This window comes from Papio anubis, chromosome 1 (assembly GCF_008728515.1).
Source record: "Papio anubis isolate 15944 chromosome 1, Panubis1.0, whole genome shotgun sequence".
NCBI lineage: Eukaryota > Metazoa > Chordata > Mammalia > Primates > Cercopithecidae > Papio > Papio anubis.
In genome coordinates this window covers 125,113,329-125,133,569 of record NC_044976.1, presented here as the reverse complement: position 1 = coordinate 125,133,569, position 20,241 = coordinate 125,113,329, and the positions used below count along the sequence as shown (strand labels likewise).

Below are 20,241 nucleotides of genomic sequence, written 5' to 3'. Positions count from 1 at the left end.
TCTGGTCCCTGGGAGCGTGGGCTGGGCCGCAGGGGGCTTCCGTGGGCCTAGCCTCTCCCACCGCGGGAGCAAAGAGCAGGGGGAAGACCCCGGCGCTCGCTGTCTCCGAGAGCCACGGTGTCCTCCGGACGGGCAGGCGTTGAAGACGAGCCCGGGCGGGGCCCCCGTGCGTCGTGCCTGTCGCCTGCCGTGTCCGGGGCAGAGGCTAGCGCCCGCCCGCTCGGCGCCCCGGGCCGTGAGGACCCCACCCTGCCGGGCGTGGGCGACGGCCGGACGGGTGCGCGCGGAGCAGCCGTCGCGGGGCCTCGCCGCGGCCTCCAGCGCCCGAGTCACGGGGAATGCAGTGGCCCCCGACCCCTGGCGCCTCTGCGTGTCTGGGCTGGGCCTCCTCGCTCGCCTCCTCCACGGCCGCGACGCTCCTAGGCCGAGCCGGCCCGGGCCCCCTCATGGCGGCCAAGTGGTTCAAGGAGTTCCCCCTGAACCTGAAGACCGTGTCGGAGCGGGCCAAGCCCGGGGGCGGCGGCGGCAAACTGCGCAAGAACTCGGAGGCGGGCGGCGCTGGGCCGGGTCCTGGCAAGGGCCGCAAGAACTCGGCGGCCGAGCTGGGGAGCGGCAGGGCCGGCGTCGGCCCCAAGGACAGCCGGCTGTCCCGCGACAGCCTGCAGGGTCTGATTCAGGCCGCCGCGGGCAAGGGCCGCAAAAACTCCCGGGCCACAGAGGAGGAGCCCCACCGGGGTGCGACCAAGAGCTCTGGCTGCAGCACCTACATCAACAGGCTCATCAAGGTGGACACTCAGGAGAAGAACGGGAAGAGCAACTATCCCAGTAGCAGTAGCTCCAGCTCCAGCTCCTCTTCCTCCGCGTCCTCTTCCCCTTCCTCCCTGGGGCCAGAGCTGGACAAGAGCAAGATTATTAAGCAGCAAGACACGGTAAGAATACAGCCTCCCTTGGACCACTTCTCAGTTGAAGGGGAGCCCGGGGCACCTGCTAAGCCCTAAGCTTCTTTAGACCTAAGAGGCGGTGAGGATAGGTTTCCTAAGGTCCTTTCTCTCTCCACAATTCGGGAACTTCTAAACGACCATTTAAAATTCTTAGACTGTTTTTTAATTCTTGAAAAATTCTTATTCTAGGGGTGGGGAGCTTTGCAGAAATGTACTAGCCATTGAATTTTGTTAGCAGTTTAGAAGAGTCGTTGAATGAGATATTCCTGTTTGGTTTCATTTGACCCCTTTATAGATGTAGTTTATTTTAATTTTGATATTCAGGGGAATTGCAAAGCTAGACTTGTGTATGACTTTTATGCTTCTTGAACATAAGGAATGGTAACATCTCAACTGTGAAGTATGCATTTCAAAGCTTCAGGAAATGGGTTGACCAACCGCCTTCTCCACTGATTTGGAAGTTCCATCATTTTCTGCAGTTCCACCGAGTAAAGGGCTCCTCGGAGCTTCAGCAAGTCTCCAAGACTGCTGCCCTTTCATTCATTCCATGGGTATTTGTGGTGCAGCAACCATATGAGAAAAGGGGCACAGGGCATCAGAGACTTTGGGGAATACAGAATATGACAAGAAAATGCTCTCAAGGAGATTACAGATGAGAAGAGAGGATGTGTCCTGCGACCGACACACTGGAGGTTTTCTGGGTGCTGTCCAGTGTGGAAAAGTTAAGAAAGGGAGTGTGAACATAGGAAGGGACTCCATCCATTCTTGCTGAGTTGAGTTGGTCTGATTTGGTTGTTTTTATCTTCTCTTCGATGTGAAACGGGAAGAGAAAAGAGCTCAAACCGAGATTTCAGATTCCGGTCCAGGCGATCATTTCCTAACATGGGAGCTTTAATATTCTCTTGCCCTGGCTTCAAACCTGTTACCTCCCTGTATGAAGTCAAGAGCCCATAATACATGCTATGTATGTCTGCATTGAGCACTTCTATTTACTCCTCCATTTTTTCATACTGTAAATACAGCATGCCCACCCTGGGCCAAGCACTGAGTGGAGAGCTGTGTAAAGATGGGACAGGGACCCAGCTCATATGTTATTCAGTGGTCCACCTGACTGTGTGACTAGATCATAATCACCTTGAAGCCAAGGGCTGAGTATCATCTTAGGTTCCTCACTGTATCTTGCAACTGCAGTACACATGGTGGGTAGTCAAGATAAATGTTGGTTAAGTGAATGGCAGTCGCAGTCACAGTCCCTTGCAGTGGTTGTCTGGTTATTTTTATGGTTGTCACTTCTGGATGTCTGAGGTTTCTGAGGCTATTTCCAGGCTGTTTCCTCCTCTTCGCTTCTCCTCATGTATCTGAATTCTCACCAACTCCAGTGTTATTTCTAAACTCTTTGGAGAATGTAACGGAGGTTGTGGAGCAAGGCCTGGAGCTTCCTCCCTGAGAAGGGTTCCCTAACCTCTGGTGTTGTCACCCATGTTGTCACACATCACCTCCTCAGGCACCTTCTATTTTTGGAAAGACAGATGCTTTCTGAAACAAAATAGGAGATCCCAGATAGGGATCAAAACCCTATCTGGTCTGTAGCCTGTGACAGTCAATTTGCCTGTGAATTATTGAACGAAGAACGCGTACAATACTGTTTAGTACTGATCTGTTTCTCATTTATGAAACCTGTCTCTTTGGAGCTGTGATCCACTCCTTGAGGACAGGAAGCATGTCTTAGGTTTATTTTGACTCCCTCACAGTGCCTAGCCAGTGCTGGTGGATGACTGACTGACTCATTATGACTGTACTGCTCAGCGGATTGAAGTTTGAAAAACTCAATTCATAGGGTATATGGTAAAGCCACATACCCTTTTTGCTGTAAAGCCACGGGTACCCTTCACTCCCCACATCCACCCCTGCCACCCTCTAACCCAGAAAATGTTTTATTGCTTGGGGAAATAAAGGAAGGTATAAAGAGCCTTGGGGATAAGTGAAAGAGTTTAGATGAATTGTTGCAAATCAACTATACGACCAAAAAAATCAGGTGTTTGTCTAACTGGGACACATAATCAAGTGCAAAAGCTATCTGGAACTGGTTGTAGAGATTTTGACCTCTTTGGAGATGCAGGAGATGTCAGTAGCCATTTTGATACCATTGCCATTTTGGTTTATGGTGGCCCTTAGCAACTGTCCTCTCTTGTTCTTTTACAGGTCATCATTTTAGAAGACTATGCTGACCCTTATGATGCCAAACGGACGAAGGGTCAAAGGGATGCAGAGAGAGTTGGAGAGAACGACGGTTACATGGAACCATATGATGCACAACAAATGATAACAGGTTTGTAAGCAGGCTCTGCAGAATAGGGACTGAAATCTCACACTCAGTGAGAGTGTTGTAATACAGCAACCCGTGTCTATTGGGGAAGAGGGATAAAACAATTTAACCAGATCCTGCTGACTTGAAGAAACAGAAATTAGACCCCAAACTAATGTCAGACTAGGTAACTTCCTTTATGATTTAGTATCCTTCAGAGTTTTAGAATTTAAAGGAGTCTTTATAGTTTTTCTAGTTCTGTGCAAGGTGACATTTATGAGTGCAGATTTGCTCAGAATGTGATGTTCAGTTTTAACATGATTATATACATTTTGGGGCCACTTTCAGAAGCTTTAACATTCGTAATGGGAGTCATACATCTTACCAAGGATCTAATACATACTTAAGGGAGTTTAATCTATTAAAAAATGCAAGCATGGCCAGGCACAGTAGCTCATACCTGTAATCCCAGCACTTTGGGAGAGAGGTGGGCAGATCACATGAGGCCAGGAGTTTGAGACCAGCCTGGCCAACATAGCGAAACCCCATCTCTACTAAAAATACAAAAATTAGCTGGGCATGGTGGTGCGTACCTGTAATCCCAGCTATTTGAGGATCTGAGGCATGAGAATCACTTGAACCAGGGAGGAGGAGGTTGCAACAAGCCAAGATCACGCCACGGCACTCCAGCCTGGGCGACAAAGCGGGGGGGGGGGAAAAAAAAAAAGGCCAGGCACAGTGGCTCACGCCAATAATCCCAGCACTTTGGTAGGCTGAAGTGAGAGGATCACCTGAGGTCGGGAGTTCAAGACCAGCCTGACCAATGTGGAGAAACCCTGTCTCTACTGAAAAAAAAAAACCACAAAATTAGCCAGGCATGGTGATGCATGCCTGTAATCCCAGCTACTCGGGAGGCTGAGGCAGGAGAATTCGCTTGAACCTGGGAGGCAGAGGTTGCAGTGAGCTGAGATCATGCCATTACACTCCAGCCTGGGCAACAGGAATGAAATTCTGTCTTAAAAAAAAAAAAAAATGCAAATATGATGCGATTCTGCATTTTGTAGTAGAAGACTTTCTCAAGTTCTACAATATTGGAGCCAAAAGTTTAATTACTAAGCAATAATTAACAATCACTGCTGGCCGGGTGTGGTGGCTCACACCTGTAATCCCAGCACTTTTGGAGGCCGAGGTGGGCGGATCACCTGAGGTCGGGAGTTCGAGATCAGCCTGACCAACATGGAGAAATCCCGTCTCTACTAAAAATACAAAAAATTAGCCAGCATCATGGTGCATGCCTGTAATTCCAGCTATTCGGGAGGCTGAGGCAGGAGAATCGCTTGAACTCGCGAGGCAGAGGTGGTGGTGAGCCGAGATCGTGCCGTTGCACTCCAGCCTGGCCAAGAAGAGCGAAATTCTGTCTCAAAAAAAAAAAAAAAAAAAAAAAAACTGCTGTAAACCAAGCCATTCAAGGCAAACCACCTAAAACCAAAGACTAATCTTATAACTTTTCAAGTCAGAACAATTCCAATTTGTGAGCTAAGCAGTCACTCTGTCATTCTTAGTGTCAAACTTTTCCCTTTTAGTCATAATTAAGTTGATATAAATGATACTTAAATAGAAATAATATAGAGTTATTTGTGAACTTTATGTATTCACCTAGTTTTCCTTAAACATTCTTCTATCCATAATGAAAAATGTAGTTGCTGAGTGCTGCCTCAAGGGAGCCTTATTTGAATCTTGTGGGTTTCATGCCTGGGAAGAGTAACTGGTCCCACATGAAAGACTCTGTCCCTTCTGTTTAGAACCGATTGAAGAGCTGTCAAGCTCAGGTTCTGTAAGTATAGTCTCAGAATGAGTTGAGCAGAGGGTAGCGGCAGCACACTGGAAGGGCCAAGACAGGCTTCAGAATGAAAACGAGCTGGAACAGGAAAGCCTGGCTCCGCTTCCTGCTTCTCTGCTTACAGAGATAAGGCAGTCCGTGAGGGGAGGGTGTACCCTGGCCAGGCTGTGACCCTGAAGGTCACTGGACTGTGACCCCTAATGAAATCTGTGAATGAAAGGAAGTGAAAATGAACTGTCAGAGTTTTAAAAAACATCAGAGCCTTGAAAGGAATAGGGTAAAGGATTTACTTTTACATAAAATTGAGGAAAAGGATTTTCTTAGTTTTATGCTTAATTGTGATTCACCTTTCTTTGTCCTTGGGTTATTATTCTTTTTCTTTAACTAAAGTAGGTAGTTTATACCGTACATCTGTTTATTTGGAGAGCTGCACTGATAAGAGGGAACGTGCTGTGATTTTATAAAAATGAATATAATTTTGGGGGTTTTTTTGTTTGTTTTTTCATGTAATTCCCACAAGAGCTCTGTAAGCTAGGGGACTACAATGCTGTCCCCCTCGTGACAGGGTGAAAAAAAACAAGATCAAAGGGATTCAGGCTTGCCTGTGTTCAGGAGACGTTTTAAGAGACAGAGCAGGAATTAGCACCCGGATCTCCCACTCCACATTGAGTGGTCTGCCCCCGACACCACATGGCGTTTAGGACACACTTGAAATGCCATATGCAAAACCACCGTAAACTTCACCCATAAGTGAGGCATTTTTCCGCCCAACCGAGAATGTTGTCTTCAGAAGTCAAAATTGTCCAACATGGAATAAATGTAATAATAATCACTAGCATTTAATATTTGAGGATGTATTAAGTTCCATGCTCTGTTTTAAACAATTTCTGAAAATAAATTCATTTAGGAATACAAAATTAATATATTCAATTGGCAAATAAATTCAAATTTATTAAAAATCCAAATTACTTTCTAAACTAGTGATCTAAGTATACTTTGCTCTTAACTTTAAAAAAATTTTATTTGTGGATTTTAAAGTTTCTTCATTTCGAATATTCGAAATCAGTGTAGAGACTCTACCTCTTATTCTACTCATAGGTTAGAAGCTGGACAGAATAACAGGAAGTGAGTTTATCGGAAGCTAGAAATAAAAGATTTGCTGCTGGGCTTTTGTTTTTTGTTTTTTAAACCTTTTACTTTTTTATTCAGTTTGCTCCTTGTGTACCTGATTGTCAAGTCCGAGTTCAGAAATTTCCCATCTTTCTTGAGAAACGATAGAGATTTTTTTTACTTGTTTCAGCGTTTCTGGAGATGGAAAGGATTTTAATGAACACAGTTAAACTGTGGAGTGGTTAAATCTGTGTTGCCATTTCTGTATTGCCTTTTTTCTACCAGTGAAATGGGAATTACAGGTCTGGTTTTAACAGTATCTTAGGTGTGTGGAATACTGCCCATATGTTGTTTTAGAATACCCAACAAATATTTCTTGGGAGTTTACTTGTTATGTACTAGGCCCTGTCCTGAGCTCTGGGCATACAGGAAACAAGACCCACATGATTTCTGCCCTTGGACCTCACAACCTAAGGGGGAAACAGACCTAACACCAGCAAAGAAAATAAGTCATTGAAAAGCATGATTAAGTGCCATGAAGTTGAGAATAGGAGCCAGCATCTACCTCAGGGGCAGAGGAAACCCAGAGAAGCCCATGGCTTTCCTGTGGCCAAATCGCTATGGGACCCAGGCTCCCTGGGTCTCCCCAAAACTTTGTTCTTTTAAAAGTTAAGAATTTATGAATTTACGAGGAAATTATCACTGAGATTTATCCAAAGGATTGTTCATAAAAAGATATGACTGAATACAAGGCAATATTCATATAAACCTCTGTTTTTCTGCTAAATTCACAGGAACATTTTAACTAGTCTAGCTAAAATATTTAGCTAAATATTTAGCAGAAATATTCTACATAGTCTAGCATTAGGAGTTTTAGCCAGCACTTTGAAACGTTAGCATTGGACAGGTCTTTAAAAGTTCCCATTGGCTAGTTAGCATGAGGATTCTTTCTGCAGTTGATGTCATACAGCTGTAAATTGAGAGCTTACTAGGTACCAGCCTGGCCAAATTACCTCACTAAATCTTGCAGCAACCCTGTAAAGTGTTTTGTTTGTTTGTTGAGATGGAGTCTTGCTGTGTTGCCCAGGCTGGAATGCAATCTCAGCTCACTGCAACCTCTGCCTCACAGGTTCAAGTGATTCTCCTGCCTCAGCCTCCCAAGTAGCTGGGATTACAGGCATGTGCCACCACACCTGGCTAATTATTGTATTTTTAGTAGAGACAGGGTTTCACCATGTTGGTCAGACTGGTCTCAAACTCCTGACCTCAAGTGATCCTCATGCCTTGGCCTCCCAAAGTACTGGGATTGCCAGCCACAAAGTGAGCCACCATGCAAGTGGGTTTCTTTATACGGTTGAGGAAACCTAGGTTCAGAAAGATTAAATAATTTGTCCAAATTATACAACTGAAAATACCATGTCATTCAGCAAGCTGTGGTTTTAGCTTTTGAGCTCCAGTTGAAGATTATTTTTAAAATTTTATTTTTACTTCCAAATGATTTTGTTGGTTTGTTTAAATAGCCAAATCTAAAAGAGAACCTCACTGTTTGAGTCTCCATTAAAAAAAAAAAAAAAAGCTATTATGTCCATCTGGCCAGGCCCAGTGGCTCGTGCCTGTAATCCTAGCACTCTGGGAGGCCAAGGTGGGAGGATCAGTTGAGACCAGGAGTTCAAGACCAACCTAGCCAACATCGTGAGACCCCATCTCTAAAATAAAAAATAAAAAAAAAAAATTATGTCCATCTTTGCCTGAGATTTAAACAGAAAAAACCTTATGGAAAAAAGTGCAAATGAAGACTGGTTTTGATTTGTCTTTATTCTCCTTGCTAAATTTCAGGGTTTCTGAATTATACTTGCTTTTGTTCAGATGTTTAGATTTATTCAGTAAGAAAATATTAAAGTGATTTTAAAAGCTTGAGCACTGATCAAAGATGTGAGTAAAAAATTGCCCAACACCCCTGTTTCTGATGCCAGAAGGAAAATAAGAGTCTTAAGAGGCTCTAAGTTTAATGTTTTGGAAACATGAAATGGATTAAAATGGATTAGGGAAAAAGGCACATTATTTGGAAATTGGAATTAACGTTTTACATGAAATCATTTGAGCATAAGGCATGGACTCTGGAGTTGGTAATAATTGGCCTCACCATAGCTACTGCATGACCGTGGCTTCCGTGTATTCACCTGTGAAAATGGGGTAACACATCTGTCACTGCCTTAGTGAGGCATCAGTGAGATTCTGGGCATAATACACCTAGCAGGTGTATACCTAGTCGATACAGCCATGAGTTAGACACTCCAGAGACAATTCTATTTTCATAGAGCATTCTGGACTATATAGGGCAATACTTACTGCTAACTACAATTAATTTAGTAAAAGAAAATCTTAGTCTTCTGCTGAGACTTTCTTGTTTTTGTGTGAATGGCATAATTACCTGCAGCGAGTTGGGGATTGAGAAGGGAAAATTTTGGGCCCGTATAATGTTTCACACCAACCAACCGCATGTTTTTAGTAAGTGCAGGTCAGTCCTGAGCTTCAGCCCCAGGCGCAAATGAGTGTTTATCTGCTGCCCGTCCCCTGCATTCTGTTGTCTGCTGTGGTAAATGGCCTCTATCGGCAGCCAGGGTGTAGCTTCCTCTTGCCATTTCCTCCTTCTCAGGCTCGTTTCCTCTTGGAGCCAGCTCTGCACGTCAGGGGCTATTCTCCCTGCAGGAAGGGTCGGCTTGCGGCCCCACGATTGTTTCTGTTTCTGTGGCGCCTCAGGTTTGGGGGCAGCCAGGTGTTGGAATGGACTGGAAGGTTACTCCCCTTGAAGGGAGCGGGTGGTATGGGGAGGGGAGGCCTGTGCTCAAGCCCTTTCTCCCCCTAATTAAACATTGATTCAAAAGATGATAGCAGTTTGCAGATTTTGCCTAATCCCAGGATCCTGCAAGAAAGCATTCTCAACTCCATGCTTTGTGTATCTCCCAGAACTTTAAGTATGGGGAGACTGTCTATATAGAAGGACCTCATTGCAAAAGTAAAAACTCAAACACGTGTAATAACTCAAGATTCTAATCACTATACATCATTTTATTTTATTTTAGGGGAGGTGGGCTGGAGGGCCTGGTGGGAACACTGCCCGTCCACCCTGTACATCATTTTAATCCAAATGTATTAAAATGTCCTTGTGAGCAGGGCTCCTTCTGTCTTAAGGTTGGAATCACCTCTTTTTCTTCTTAGTTTAGCTGGGGCAGAATTGCAGCGAGGACCTTGGGAAAGGGTTTCCCCAGCCTGTGCCAGATGGTCTCAACTGAGTGTAAACTATGATTAGAAACCTAAAAATTCTATTCTATATTCATCCTTCGAACTCCTTTGTGTTTTCTGCTTCCCTTTTCTTCGTTCTTTAGAAAAGTTCCTTTTAAAAAAATTACAGCCTTGTCTTAATTGAGCCAAGAGCAGAGTATGTTTTTGTTTCTTGTTTTCCATATCTCCGTTTGGAGTAAGCAATGAAGAAGAAAAGCTGTAGGATTGAGAGTCCAGGAACTCAGGAGATGCAGCTCTGACCTCAGACAACCCCAGATACCTGGCCTGGCCTGGGGGTGGGGGCCAGGGACAGTTCTTCCGACTCCTACATTCTGATGTGAAAGTTGTAGGCACAGGCAGTACCTTTCTCCTCAGGATGGGACTAGCAATGACAGATGGGCTCCGGAGCACGAGGAAGCAGGATGGGGACTATGGGCACCCAGGAGTTGTGGAAGTGGTTCTCAGGTTTAGCTGCTCTTTAGAATCACCTGGGGGATTTTTACACTCTGACTCCCACACTGCGCCCCAGACCAATCCAATCCCAACCTCTGGTGGTTAAAGCAGTATGCGTTAAAGCCCCCAGGTGATTTCAATGAGCTGTCCCTGCACAGAATTTGAGACAGCTGCTGACGGCCCCTAGTCAGCAGAGAACTATAACCTCAGCCTGTACCTAAGTTTTGCGCTTTTGAATTTGGTGTCCTGATTTTAATAACGTTTCCCTGATTTGTTGCCCTCTTTTTGTTATAGAGGTCTTAATGAGTCAGTGGTATTTCTCCACGGGCCATCCCCATGCCTGTTTTGAAGTTACAGATAGAAAGTCTTTCCACTCTTTGTGTCTGCGGCCCTGCGGTCTCTTAAGCCTCTTCCTCCTCACCTGACCCCTCAGCCTTCTTGGCTGGCACCTCTCCTTCCAGCCACCCTTAACTGAAGGAGTCCCAGATTCTGCCTTTGATCCTCTCTCGTTTTCAATCTGCCCTCCTTTTCTCTTGTGATTGCTTTCATTCTCACAATATGCACAACGATCCATTTGTTAACCCCTTGACATTCATCCAGATCCACACTGTCACCTGCCTGGAGACATTCTACAGCTCCCTCCCCTCCCTCTCCTCCCATCCATCCGTCCAGTCATTATTTAGCACAATGATATGTCCTGCAATAATAAACAAGATATGGTGGTCTCTGCCCTGGCAGACTCCACCAAATTGAAAATACAAATGCATCAACATATAAATGGATGCAGTGGGAGAAGAGCAGGGTGAGAGTGGGTTGGTCCAGCCTTAGCACCTGATCAACTCTGTGGGGCATCAGAGAAGAAGGTGGGCAGGAAAGGCTTCTCCAGAGAGGAGAAGATGCTGAGTTAGATTGTAAAGGATTGCAAGATTGCCAGGACACCGGTGGGCTCAAGACAGTGTAGTATGCAGGGAACTGTAGAAGTTCCACTTGGTCAGAGCAAAGCGTTGAATTGTGGAGAGATGGGGCAGGGTAGTGTCAAGAAATTGGGGAGAAAGACAGTGACCTACTCATACAAGCCTCCTATGCCGTTCTGAGTGTTCTTCACTTTTTTTTTTTTTTTTTTTGAGACAAAGTCTGGCTCTGTCTCCCGGGCTGGAGTGCAGTGGCGCTATCTCGGCTCACTGCAACCTCCACCTCCTGGGTTCACACGATTCTCCTGCCTCAGCCTCCCGAGTAGCTGGGACTACAGGCGCCTGCCACCACGCCCAGCTAATTTTTTGTATCTTTAGTAGAAACAGGGTTTCACTGTGTTCTCCAGGATGGTCTCGATCTCCTGACCTTGTGATCCGCCCGCCTTGGCCTCCCAAAGTGCTGGGATTACAGGCGTGAGCCACCACGCCCAGCCTCTTCACTTCTTAAGTAGACCGTCGGGAGCTTATGAGGTGTTAAGAGATGAGATGAGATATCTGCATATAGAAAGTTTCTCCTTGACTATGACCAGGTAGAGGATGGTTTGAAGGCTTCCTGATGGGCGTTTAGAAGAGCCACAAAAATGATGCTTCTGTTGGTGTATAATGTAGACTCTATATCACCAGCTCTGGTTGTCCAGACTCCAGCCATCTCTAAGTCTACCTGGCAAGGCCCCTTGACCCCAGGCTGCTCACCACCCTGTGCTGCTAGTTCCTTTTCACTGTGGCTGGCTGGCTGGTTAGCTAGCTAGTAGTTGGTTGGTTTGCATCTGGTTTTTTCCATCTATTTTTATGCCCCAGTTCAGACTGTACCTTTCTGATTTACTCTATCCTGTACACCATGGTTAGAGTTATCTTCCAGTGAAACACACATGTAATTGTTATTCCTTGCTAAAAACAAACAAACAAAAAACCTTATAATGGTTTTGTATTACATACACAACCGTCTAAACTTTGTGTCCTTACTTTTAAAATGTCTACACCTTGGCACCTGGCTTGCCTATGCTTCCAGCTGCTTCTCCCACTACCCATTGCCTCTCTCCTTTGTGGCCTTCTGGCCTTTAGACTCATCTCTCAGCTCCTCATTATGGAACAAGACCTCTGTCGTTCCCACCTCCATATCTTCACTCATGCAGCTTCCTCCACTGGAAATGACCTTCTCTATCAAAGTCAACTCATCTTCCATTTCTCTTCCACTTGGAGTCAATCCAAGTGTAGTGGCTAAAGAGTATAGCTTCTAGAGCCCAACTTCCTGCTTCTGAATCCAGGCTTTGGCACTTACTGGTTTAGGCAATTTCCTTAAACTCTTTGTGCTTCAGTTTTCTCTTCTATAATAAATAATGATATCCCATAATCGCAGAGTGATTGTGAAAGTTACTAGATACTTAGAATAGTGCTTCATACATGTTAAACCATTGATAAATGTTAGCTGCTGAGTTGTTATTACTGGTTTTCCTTGTAACACTTCTTTTACTTTGATTTATCCTGGAGTTATTAGCCGAATACATATTATTTGTGAATGTGTCTGGCTTCCCCCAGTTTATTGAAACTGCATAGGAGTCAAGAATTCTGACTGATGCACATAAATGCTTTAACTCAGTGTATATGCAGCAGTGCTTTGAATATCCAGACAGTCCTTGACTTACTGTGGTTTGACTTACAATTTTCAACCTTTACAGTGGTGCAAAAGTGATATGCATTCAGTAGAAATTGTACTTTGAGTCACATATAACCATTCTGGTGTTTACTTTCAGCATTCAGTAGATTACATGAGATATTCTTTTTTTTTTTTTTTTTTTTTTGGAGACAGGGTCTTGCTCTGTCGCCCAGGCTGGAGTGCAGTGGCACAATCTTGACTCACTGCAAGCTCCGCCTCCCGGGTTCACGCCATTCTCCTGCCTCAGCCTCCCGAGTAGCTGGGACTACAGGCGCCCGCCACCTCGCCCGGCTAGTTTTTTGTATTCTTTTGAGTAGAGATGGGGTTTCACCGTGTTAGCCAGGATGGTCTCGATCTCCTGACCTCGTGATCCGCCCGTCTCGGCCTCCCAAAGTGCTGGGATTACAGGCTTGAGCCACCGCACCCGGCCAGATTACATGAGATATTCAAAACTTTATTACAAAATGGGCTTTGTGTCAGATAATCATGTCCAGCTGTGGGCTAATGTGTTCGTTTAAGGTGGGCTAGGCTAAACCATGATACTGAGTAGATTAGATGTATTAAATGCATTTTTGACTTGCAGTCCATTTTATTACAATTCTTTTATCTGGGCTTCCTGACAAGATAAAAAAACTTGGAAGGTGAGCTATACTCAGAGCAGACACCAGAACCTGGAACTTAAGCAGGTTACCCTGAGGCCACTACTTACAAACTGCAAGTGGCACCCCAGAGGTGTGCTTGTCTTCAAATGTAATCTCCCACCTTAAAAGTGGATCCCAGCCGGCACGGTGGCTCATGCCTGTAATCCCAGCACTTTGGAAGGCCGAGGTGGGCGGATCATGAAATCAGATCAAGACCATCCTGCCTAACACAGTGAAACCCCATCTCTACTAAAAATACAAAAAAAGAAAAAAAAAATTAGCCGGGCGTGGTGGCAGGCGCCTGTAGTCCCAGCTGCTTGGGAGGCTGAGGCAGGAGAATGGCCTGAACCCAGGAGGCGGAGGTTGCGGTGAGCCGAGATCTCACCAATGCACTCCAGCCTGGGCGACAGAGCAGGACTCCGTCTCAAAGGAAAAAAAAAAGGTGGATCCCATTATCTGACTCAGGCAGCTGGAGGGAAGAAGTTGTAGGCACCTTCGTTTTGCTTTTGTAACACAGCTGAGAAGTAATCAGCCCATCAGGGAACAATCTTGGAGTTATCTGCCACCTTCAGACAGACAGAGGTGCTGAGGTAATTGGGTTAATGACCAGGCTTTTATGGCACCTTTGCTTTCAAGGCATTGTGTATGGTGTGTGTTTTTCAGAAATTAGACGACGGGGTTCCAAAGATCCCCTGGTGAAGGCTCTCCAGTTGCTTGACAGTCCCTGTGAACCTGCAGAGGGTGGCCTGAAGTCAGAGACCTTGGCCAAAAGACGGAGTTCCAAGGACCTCCTGGGGAAGCCGCCACAGCTGTACGACACTCCCTACGAGCCTGCAGAAGGGGGGCCCAGGGCAGAGGGGAAGGCACGGCCCCCTGACAGCCGGCTGCCCGAGAACGACGAGCGGCCCGCGGCTGAGTATGAGCAGCCGTGGGAGTGGAAGAAGGAGCAGATCGTGCGGGCTCTGTCAGGTGAGGGCGCCAGGCCAGGCCCGCCCCAGTGTGACTTCAGGCTTCCAGCCACCGCACCGGCCCGGCATTTGTTTTTTTCCTTGTGGGTACCTTTATATTCCTTTCTCTTCTCAGTGTGCAGCTGTTTTGGAAATGCCTGAAATGACCATTGGAAGAACACACCTGGCTGGGTGGGTGGCTTGTGCCTGTAATCCAAGTCACTTTGGGAGGGCAAGGCAAGTGGATCACTTGACCCCAGGAGTTCAAGACCAGCCTGGCCAACATGGCGAAACTCCATCTCTACTAAAAACACAAAAATGAGCTGGGCCTGGTGGCGGGCACCTATAATCCCAGGTACTGGGCAGGCTGAGACAGGAGAATCGCTTGAACCCAAGAGGTAGGGAGGTTGCAGTGAGCCAAGATCACGCCAGTGCACTCCAGCCTGGGCGACAGAGCAAGATTCTGACTCAAAAATAATAATAATACAAAAGTATAACCAGGCCGGGCGTGGTGGCTCATGCCTGTAATCCTAGCACTTTGGGAGGCCGAGGTGGGCGGATCACTAGGTCAAGAGATGGAGACCATCCTGCCAACATGGTGAAACCCCATCTGTACTAGAAACACAGAAGTTAGCTGGGTGTTGTGGCGCACACCTGTAGTCCCAGCTACAGCTGGAGAGGCTAAGACAGGAGAATTGCTTGAACCCGGGAGGTGGAGGTTGCAGTGAGCTGAGATCTCCCCACTGAACTCCAGCCTGGGTGACAGAGTGAGACTCCGTCTCAAAAAAAAAAAAAAAAGTATAACCAATGTGAAGGGAGAAGGTAATATATTTGATAGCAAGCATTTGGGTCAGTTTTTGTCTTTTTTCTTGTTTTTTGAGACAGGGTCTCACTCTGTCACCCAGGCTGGAGTGCGTTGGTGCAATCATGGCTCACTGCATCCTCAACCTCCTGAGCTCAGGCAGTCCTCTCACCTCAGCCCCCCAAAGAGCTGGGACTACAGGTGTGCACCACCACTCCCGGATTTTTCTTTAATTTTTTAGAGATGGGATCTCACTATGCTGCCCAGGTGGTTCTTGAACTCCTGAGCTCAAGTGTTCCTCTCACCTCAGCCTCCCAAAGTGCTGGGATTACAGGCAAGAGCTACCATGCCCAGCCTGGAGTCAGTTTCATTTGATTTGAGTCGCCTTCTCGGGTACCTGCTCATCTCTCAGTCCTGTACCAGGTGCTGCCGTTTCATCTCCTTCTGTCCAGCCTAGGTGTCATGGCATCTCAGATGTAGTATTTGGTAGTCTCTTTCTGTTTCTGAGTTGTCTTTTCTTTTTGCTTTATTATTTCATATTAAAAACTGTTGGTTTGGTTTTATAGGATGGTACACATTCTTGCAAGGATTCAACCTGTAACTATGTTTAATCTTTTATTCTAAACATAGCAAAACGACAAGTAGTTTGACTTTTTTTTTTTTTTTTTTTTTGAGACAGAGTCTCACTCTGTTGCCAGGCTGGAGTGCAGTGGCGCCATCTTGGCTCCCTGCAACCTCTGCCTGCCAGGTTCAAGTGATTCTCCTGCCTCAGTCTCCCAATAATTGGCACTACAGGCACGTGCCGCCACGCCCAGCTAATTTTTGTATTTTTAGTAGAGACGGGGTTTCACCAGATTAGCCAGGATAGTCTTCATCCCTTGACCTTGTGATCCGCCTGCTTTGGCCTCCTGAAGTGCTGGGATTACAGGCATGAGCCACCGTGCCTGGCCGCAAAACCACAAGTTTTTTGAAAGTCCATGTTGAAATATATTAAAGTGGTTTCCTCTCATAATCTAAAACTGTTTTATACTGATGAATATTTTACAGAAAAAGTGTCTGTATGTGGGATGCTAGCAGTGTGATAAGATATCAAAGACAGCAGGAGCTCAGCTAGCCAGGGTAATTTGAAGTATATTATCGTTAAAGGGGGAAAATGCGTATTTCCTGAGCCAAGGCAGGCAAAGAGGATTTTTTCCTTTGGAGTTTACATGGATCATCCCAGTGGCCTGCGATGTTAATTGGAGTCTTTCTTCCAGTCCAGTTTGAAGGAGCTGAGCGACCTTCCGTCAGGGAGGAGACAGTGAGGCAGCACCACCGGCAGAAGAGCTGGACCCAGAAGATCCTGAAGCCAGCCCTCTCGGACCACAGTGAGGGGGAGAAAGTGGACCCGGGCCTGCCCCTGGAGAAGCAGCCGTGAGTCTCCTCCTCAGACCCTTGTAACAGAAAATAGCTGGGAGCTTACTGACAGATTTGTATCAGGGAGCACACTGGCCCATTTCACATGATTATTTTTGTTAATGAATAGTTGCCTAGATGGGGCTTTTAATGAAAACCCATCTTCAAAGCCCAGTGCATTGTGCAAAATGGAAAGTGCACTGCATCTCAACAAGCTCATTGTAAATCTTATTCTTCTGTAGAGAGTGAAAACTGTTGAAATGACACTAGCGCCGTTAACTCACTCTTGTATGATTGATAGGCTTTGTGATCCGGGATCACCCAGATCTGCATTTTGTCTGTTCTGAATGTGAAGCAGGATCTAGTTCAGGCTGTTGCATCTCTGCCAGAAGTTCATTTCAAACAACGCTTTATGGAACGATGCCCAGTCTGGATTTGTATTTTGACACTCATGGTGCCTTCCCCTCTTCCACCCCCATTTTTCAGCTGGTATCATGGTGCCATCAGCCGTGCTGAGGCTGAGAGTCGACTACAGCCCTGCAAAGAAGCTGGTTACCTGGTTCGAAATAGTGAATCAGGGAACAGCAGGTACTCCATTGCCCTAAAGTAAGTAAGCCCCATGGCTTTCCTCATCTCCAAGGGGAAGGAACACTGTGTGACAGTCTTCTAGTCAAAAAAGACATACTGTGAAGGTGGTTCACAGGAGTGTGCATTGCAGAAAATAAGAGGCATTTGTTTGGACAGCGGAACATGAGACACTCGGATGAGAATGCAAAATTGGTATTGGGTAAATGCCTCCATTATCTATTATGATAATGAAGGTCTTATTGCATTATCTTTGTGCATTAGTCAATTTGTACCTTACATTACCTAATCTGGAGTAGGTCCTCTCAGTAGAGAAATAATTCCTGATGAAAAGAATTATTTATAACAGGTAGTACAGTCATTTTTCTTTTATTGCCTAGTATTGGGGACTTTAATAAATAAAGATCCCCAATGATTGTCAAAATGCCAACTGCAATTTTGACACCAGTTTCTTCTGGTAAAGAAGGAAATACTAACTTGCCTGTTGCTCCCCCTGTCTGATCGTACACAGAAAATTCACTTTTGCCTGGTAGGCCTGGTGGAGTGTGTATGATGGAAATTCTCACTGCTCTGTGAGTTCAGTGGCCCTATATTGGAGGATCATTGTCAAGAGCTCTAACAGCATTTCCTTCCTGAGGAAGCTGAGCCCCTGCAGCTGAAACAATCAGGCTGGAGAAGAACAGAGTGGGGCGGGGGAGTTGAGCAATATGGCTCAGAAAATGGGATAGGCCACCAGATATACAATACCAGGAATAGCTCGACTGTGTTCCTGAAATTGGTGCTTGTGGATTAAATCTTTGAGCTTTCTGTGCCAGCTTTCATTTTATACAACCAGGAATGGTCTTTCCAGATGCGAGGGGAGGAAATGGTTATTATTATTATTTATGTGTCCTTTTTGGGGAAAAAAGGGAAGAAGAACCCTTACATATGTCCTTTTAGCTGTGGTGAGAAGGATGAGGTTTTTTTTGGTTTTTTTTGGAGGTTGAGTCTGACTGTTGCCTAGGCCAGAATGCAGTGGCATAATCTCGGCTCACTACAACCTTTGCCTCCTGGGTTCAAGTGATTCTCCTGCCTCAGCCTCCCAAGTAGCTGGGATTACAGGTGCCTGCCACCACGCCTGGCTAATTTTTTTGTATTTTTTAGTAGAGATGAGGTTTTACCATATTGGCCAGGCTGGACCTGAACTCCTGACCTCAAGTCATCTGCCTACTTCGGCCTCCCACAGTGCTGGGATTACAGGCCTGAGCCACCATGCCCAGCCGAAGATGAGTTTCTGTCTCACCTTAGTAGCCTCGTGCTTGGGCGTAAGCACGGGTTTTGCAATTTGAGGGCTAGAAGGGACTTGGCATTCTTTTTAATTGTTTTCTTTGTTCCAGTACCTGATGACTCATATGTAATAAGGATAAACCACTCAAGGATTACATGCATTTAGACTGAAATTTCTGAGAGCTCCACTAGAGTGTCAGATGCATTTCTGTGTGTGTAGAACCATTCCGGGAATGGATGAGAACCTACCAACTTAGTGTGAATCTGGCTGCAATTGTTTCCAGTGGGGAGGGATCCTCTGCCCACTCATTCATGTCTCCTCCTTGATTTTTATTCTAGGACTAGTCAAGGATGTGTCCACATCATAGTGGCTCAGACCAAAGACAACAAATACACACTGAATCAGACAAGCGCTGTGTTTGACAGCATCCCTGAAGTGGTACACTATTATTCCAATGAAAAGTTGCCTTTCAAAGGGGCAGAACACATGACTTTACTCTACCCCGTGCACAGCAAGCTTCACTAAGGTTCAGCCACTGCAAGCCCTGGGCCTCTGGCACCTGCAAGGGCACCATCAGCGCACAACCAGCATCTCAGAGGACAAGGCTGGACTAGCAATTGCTAGAAAATGGGAGTCTTCCTTGAAAAGTCGGAGTCTTTTGTTTTGTTTGAGACAAAGTCTCGCTGTGTCGCCTAGGCTGGAGTGCAATGGCGCAGTCTTGGCTCACTGCAACCCCTGACTGCTGGGTTCAAGCCATTCTCCTGCCTCAGCCTCCCAAGTAGCTAGGACTATTAAGTGCGTGCCACCACTCCTGGCTAATTTTTTGTTTTGTATTTTTAGTAGAGACGGGGTTTCACCATGTGGGTCAGGCTGGTCTCAAACTCCTGACCTCAAATGATCCACCCACCTCAGCCTCCCAAAGTGCTGAGATTACAGGCATGAGCCACCGCACCTGGCCAAGTCTTTGGTCTTAAAGTGATTCCATGACACTTTGTTTCTGACCTGTCCCTTGTTTCCTTGCTAAGTAGTTCTACAATAAGAAATCATGATTTAGCTGTTGCCTCCAGCTCGAGTTTGGTGTTCTTTTTACGGTGTGACCCTCAGGAAAGTTAAGTCAAGAGTTCAGGAGCATCAGAGTTCTCCAGAAATGTGCCTACTTACTACCTGGAATACCTGGTCTCTAAACAAACCAACAGAAAATCCACGTGGCTTTTTCACACGATGGTGCGGACTGGAAGAGTATGTTATATCGGACTCATTATTGGGGAAATAAATGAGCAGTAGAAAATGTGAATGATGGGCAAGAAGGTTGTATTTCTCCCTCAGAAGTCCTAATTCAGCTCTAGAGTTCATGGAAATTCACAACTTCAGAGTGTGGCCTAAGGATTATTTTGTTGGTCAGCCTTTCCAAGAAAGTGTGTGTTCTCTCAATCTCTATGGATTTTCTCATTTTTTAGCAAATCAATGAGATAAGCATAAATAGGAAGATCCCCCAGGTTTACGTATCACCAATATTGTTAGGCATTGGCATCATTATTAGAATTCTGAATTATAGAATAAAAGGTACAACAAAGATTGCATTTCTGAATTTGAAAATTCTGGAAATTTGCAAAGCTCCACAACTGTTTTGTTACTGAATTCATTATGTATAACTTTTGTGTCTTTTGTTTCATCATCATTGGGCATTTTAGTTGCTATGGAATAATTTTTAATTTTTGTCTCTAAAATTAGATTTGCTTTGTGTTTGTAGTAAATTTTTAAAAAATATAACCCTGAAATCTGATTGTACAAACTGCGTCTCTAAAGCCCACAAAGATTCTCTCATTCTGTACTGAACAGACTGCCTTGTCCTTTACAGAAGTGTTTGAAAAGACCTGGAGGTTTTCTCTTAAATACTGTTACTTAAGATTCATAGTATTAGAATCTTTGTGATTTATCATGAGCTTGTATCACCGGTTTATTTACTGTGAAAAGAAACCATGGGAATGGCATACTGTGAGAAGAGTACTATGGTGAGTGGCTCCAGAATTAAAATTCAGCAGATGTGT

General features: G+C 45.5%; 1 protein-coding gene across 1 annotated transcript; it reads left to right on the top strand.

Moving 5' to 3' along the window:
- The first annotated feature begins 109 nt into the window (after positions 1–109).
- On the top strand, positions 110–20,241 carry SHE (Src homology 2 domain containing E). The gene is made up of 6 exons (XM_009182255.4): positions 110–929; positions 3,144–3,270; positions 13,861–14,166; positions 16,203–16,359; positions 16,828–16,947; positions 18,532–20,241. Exons 1-6 carry the CDS (start codon positions 339–341, stop codon positions 18,716–18,718), a joined length of 1,488 nt encoding a protein of 495 aa, XP_009180519.1. The 5' UTR covers positions 110–338; the 3' UTR covers positions 18,719–20,241.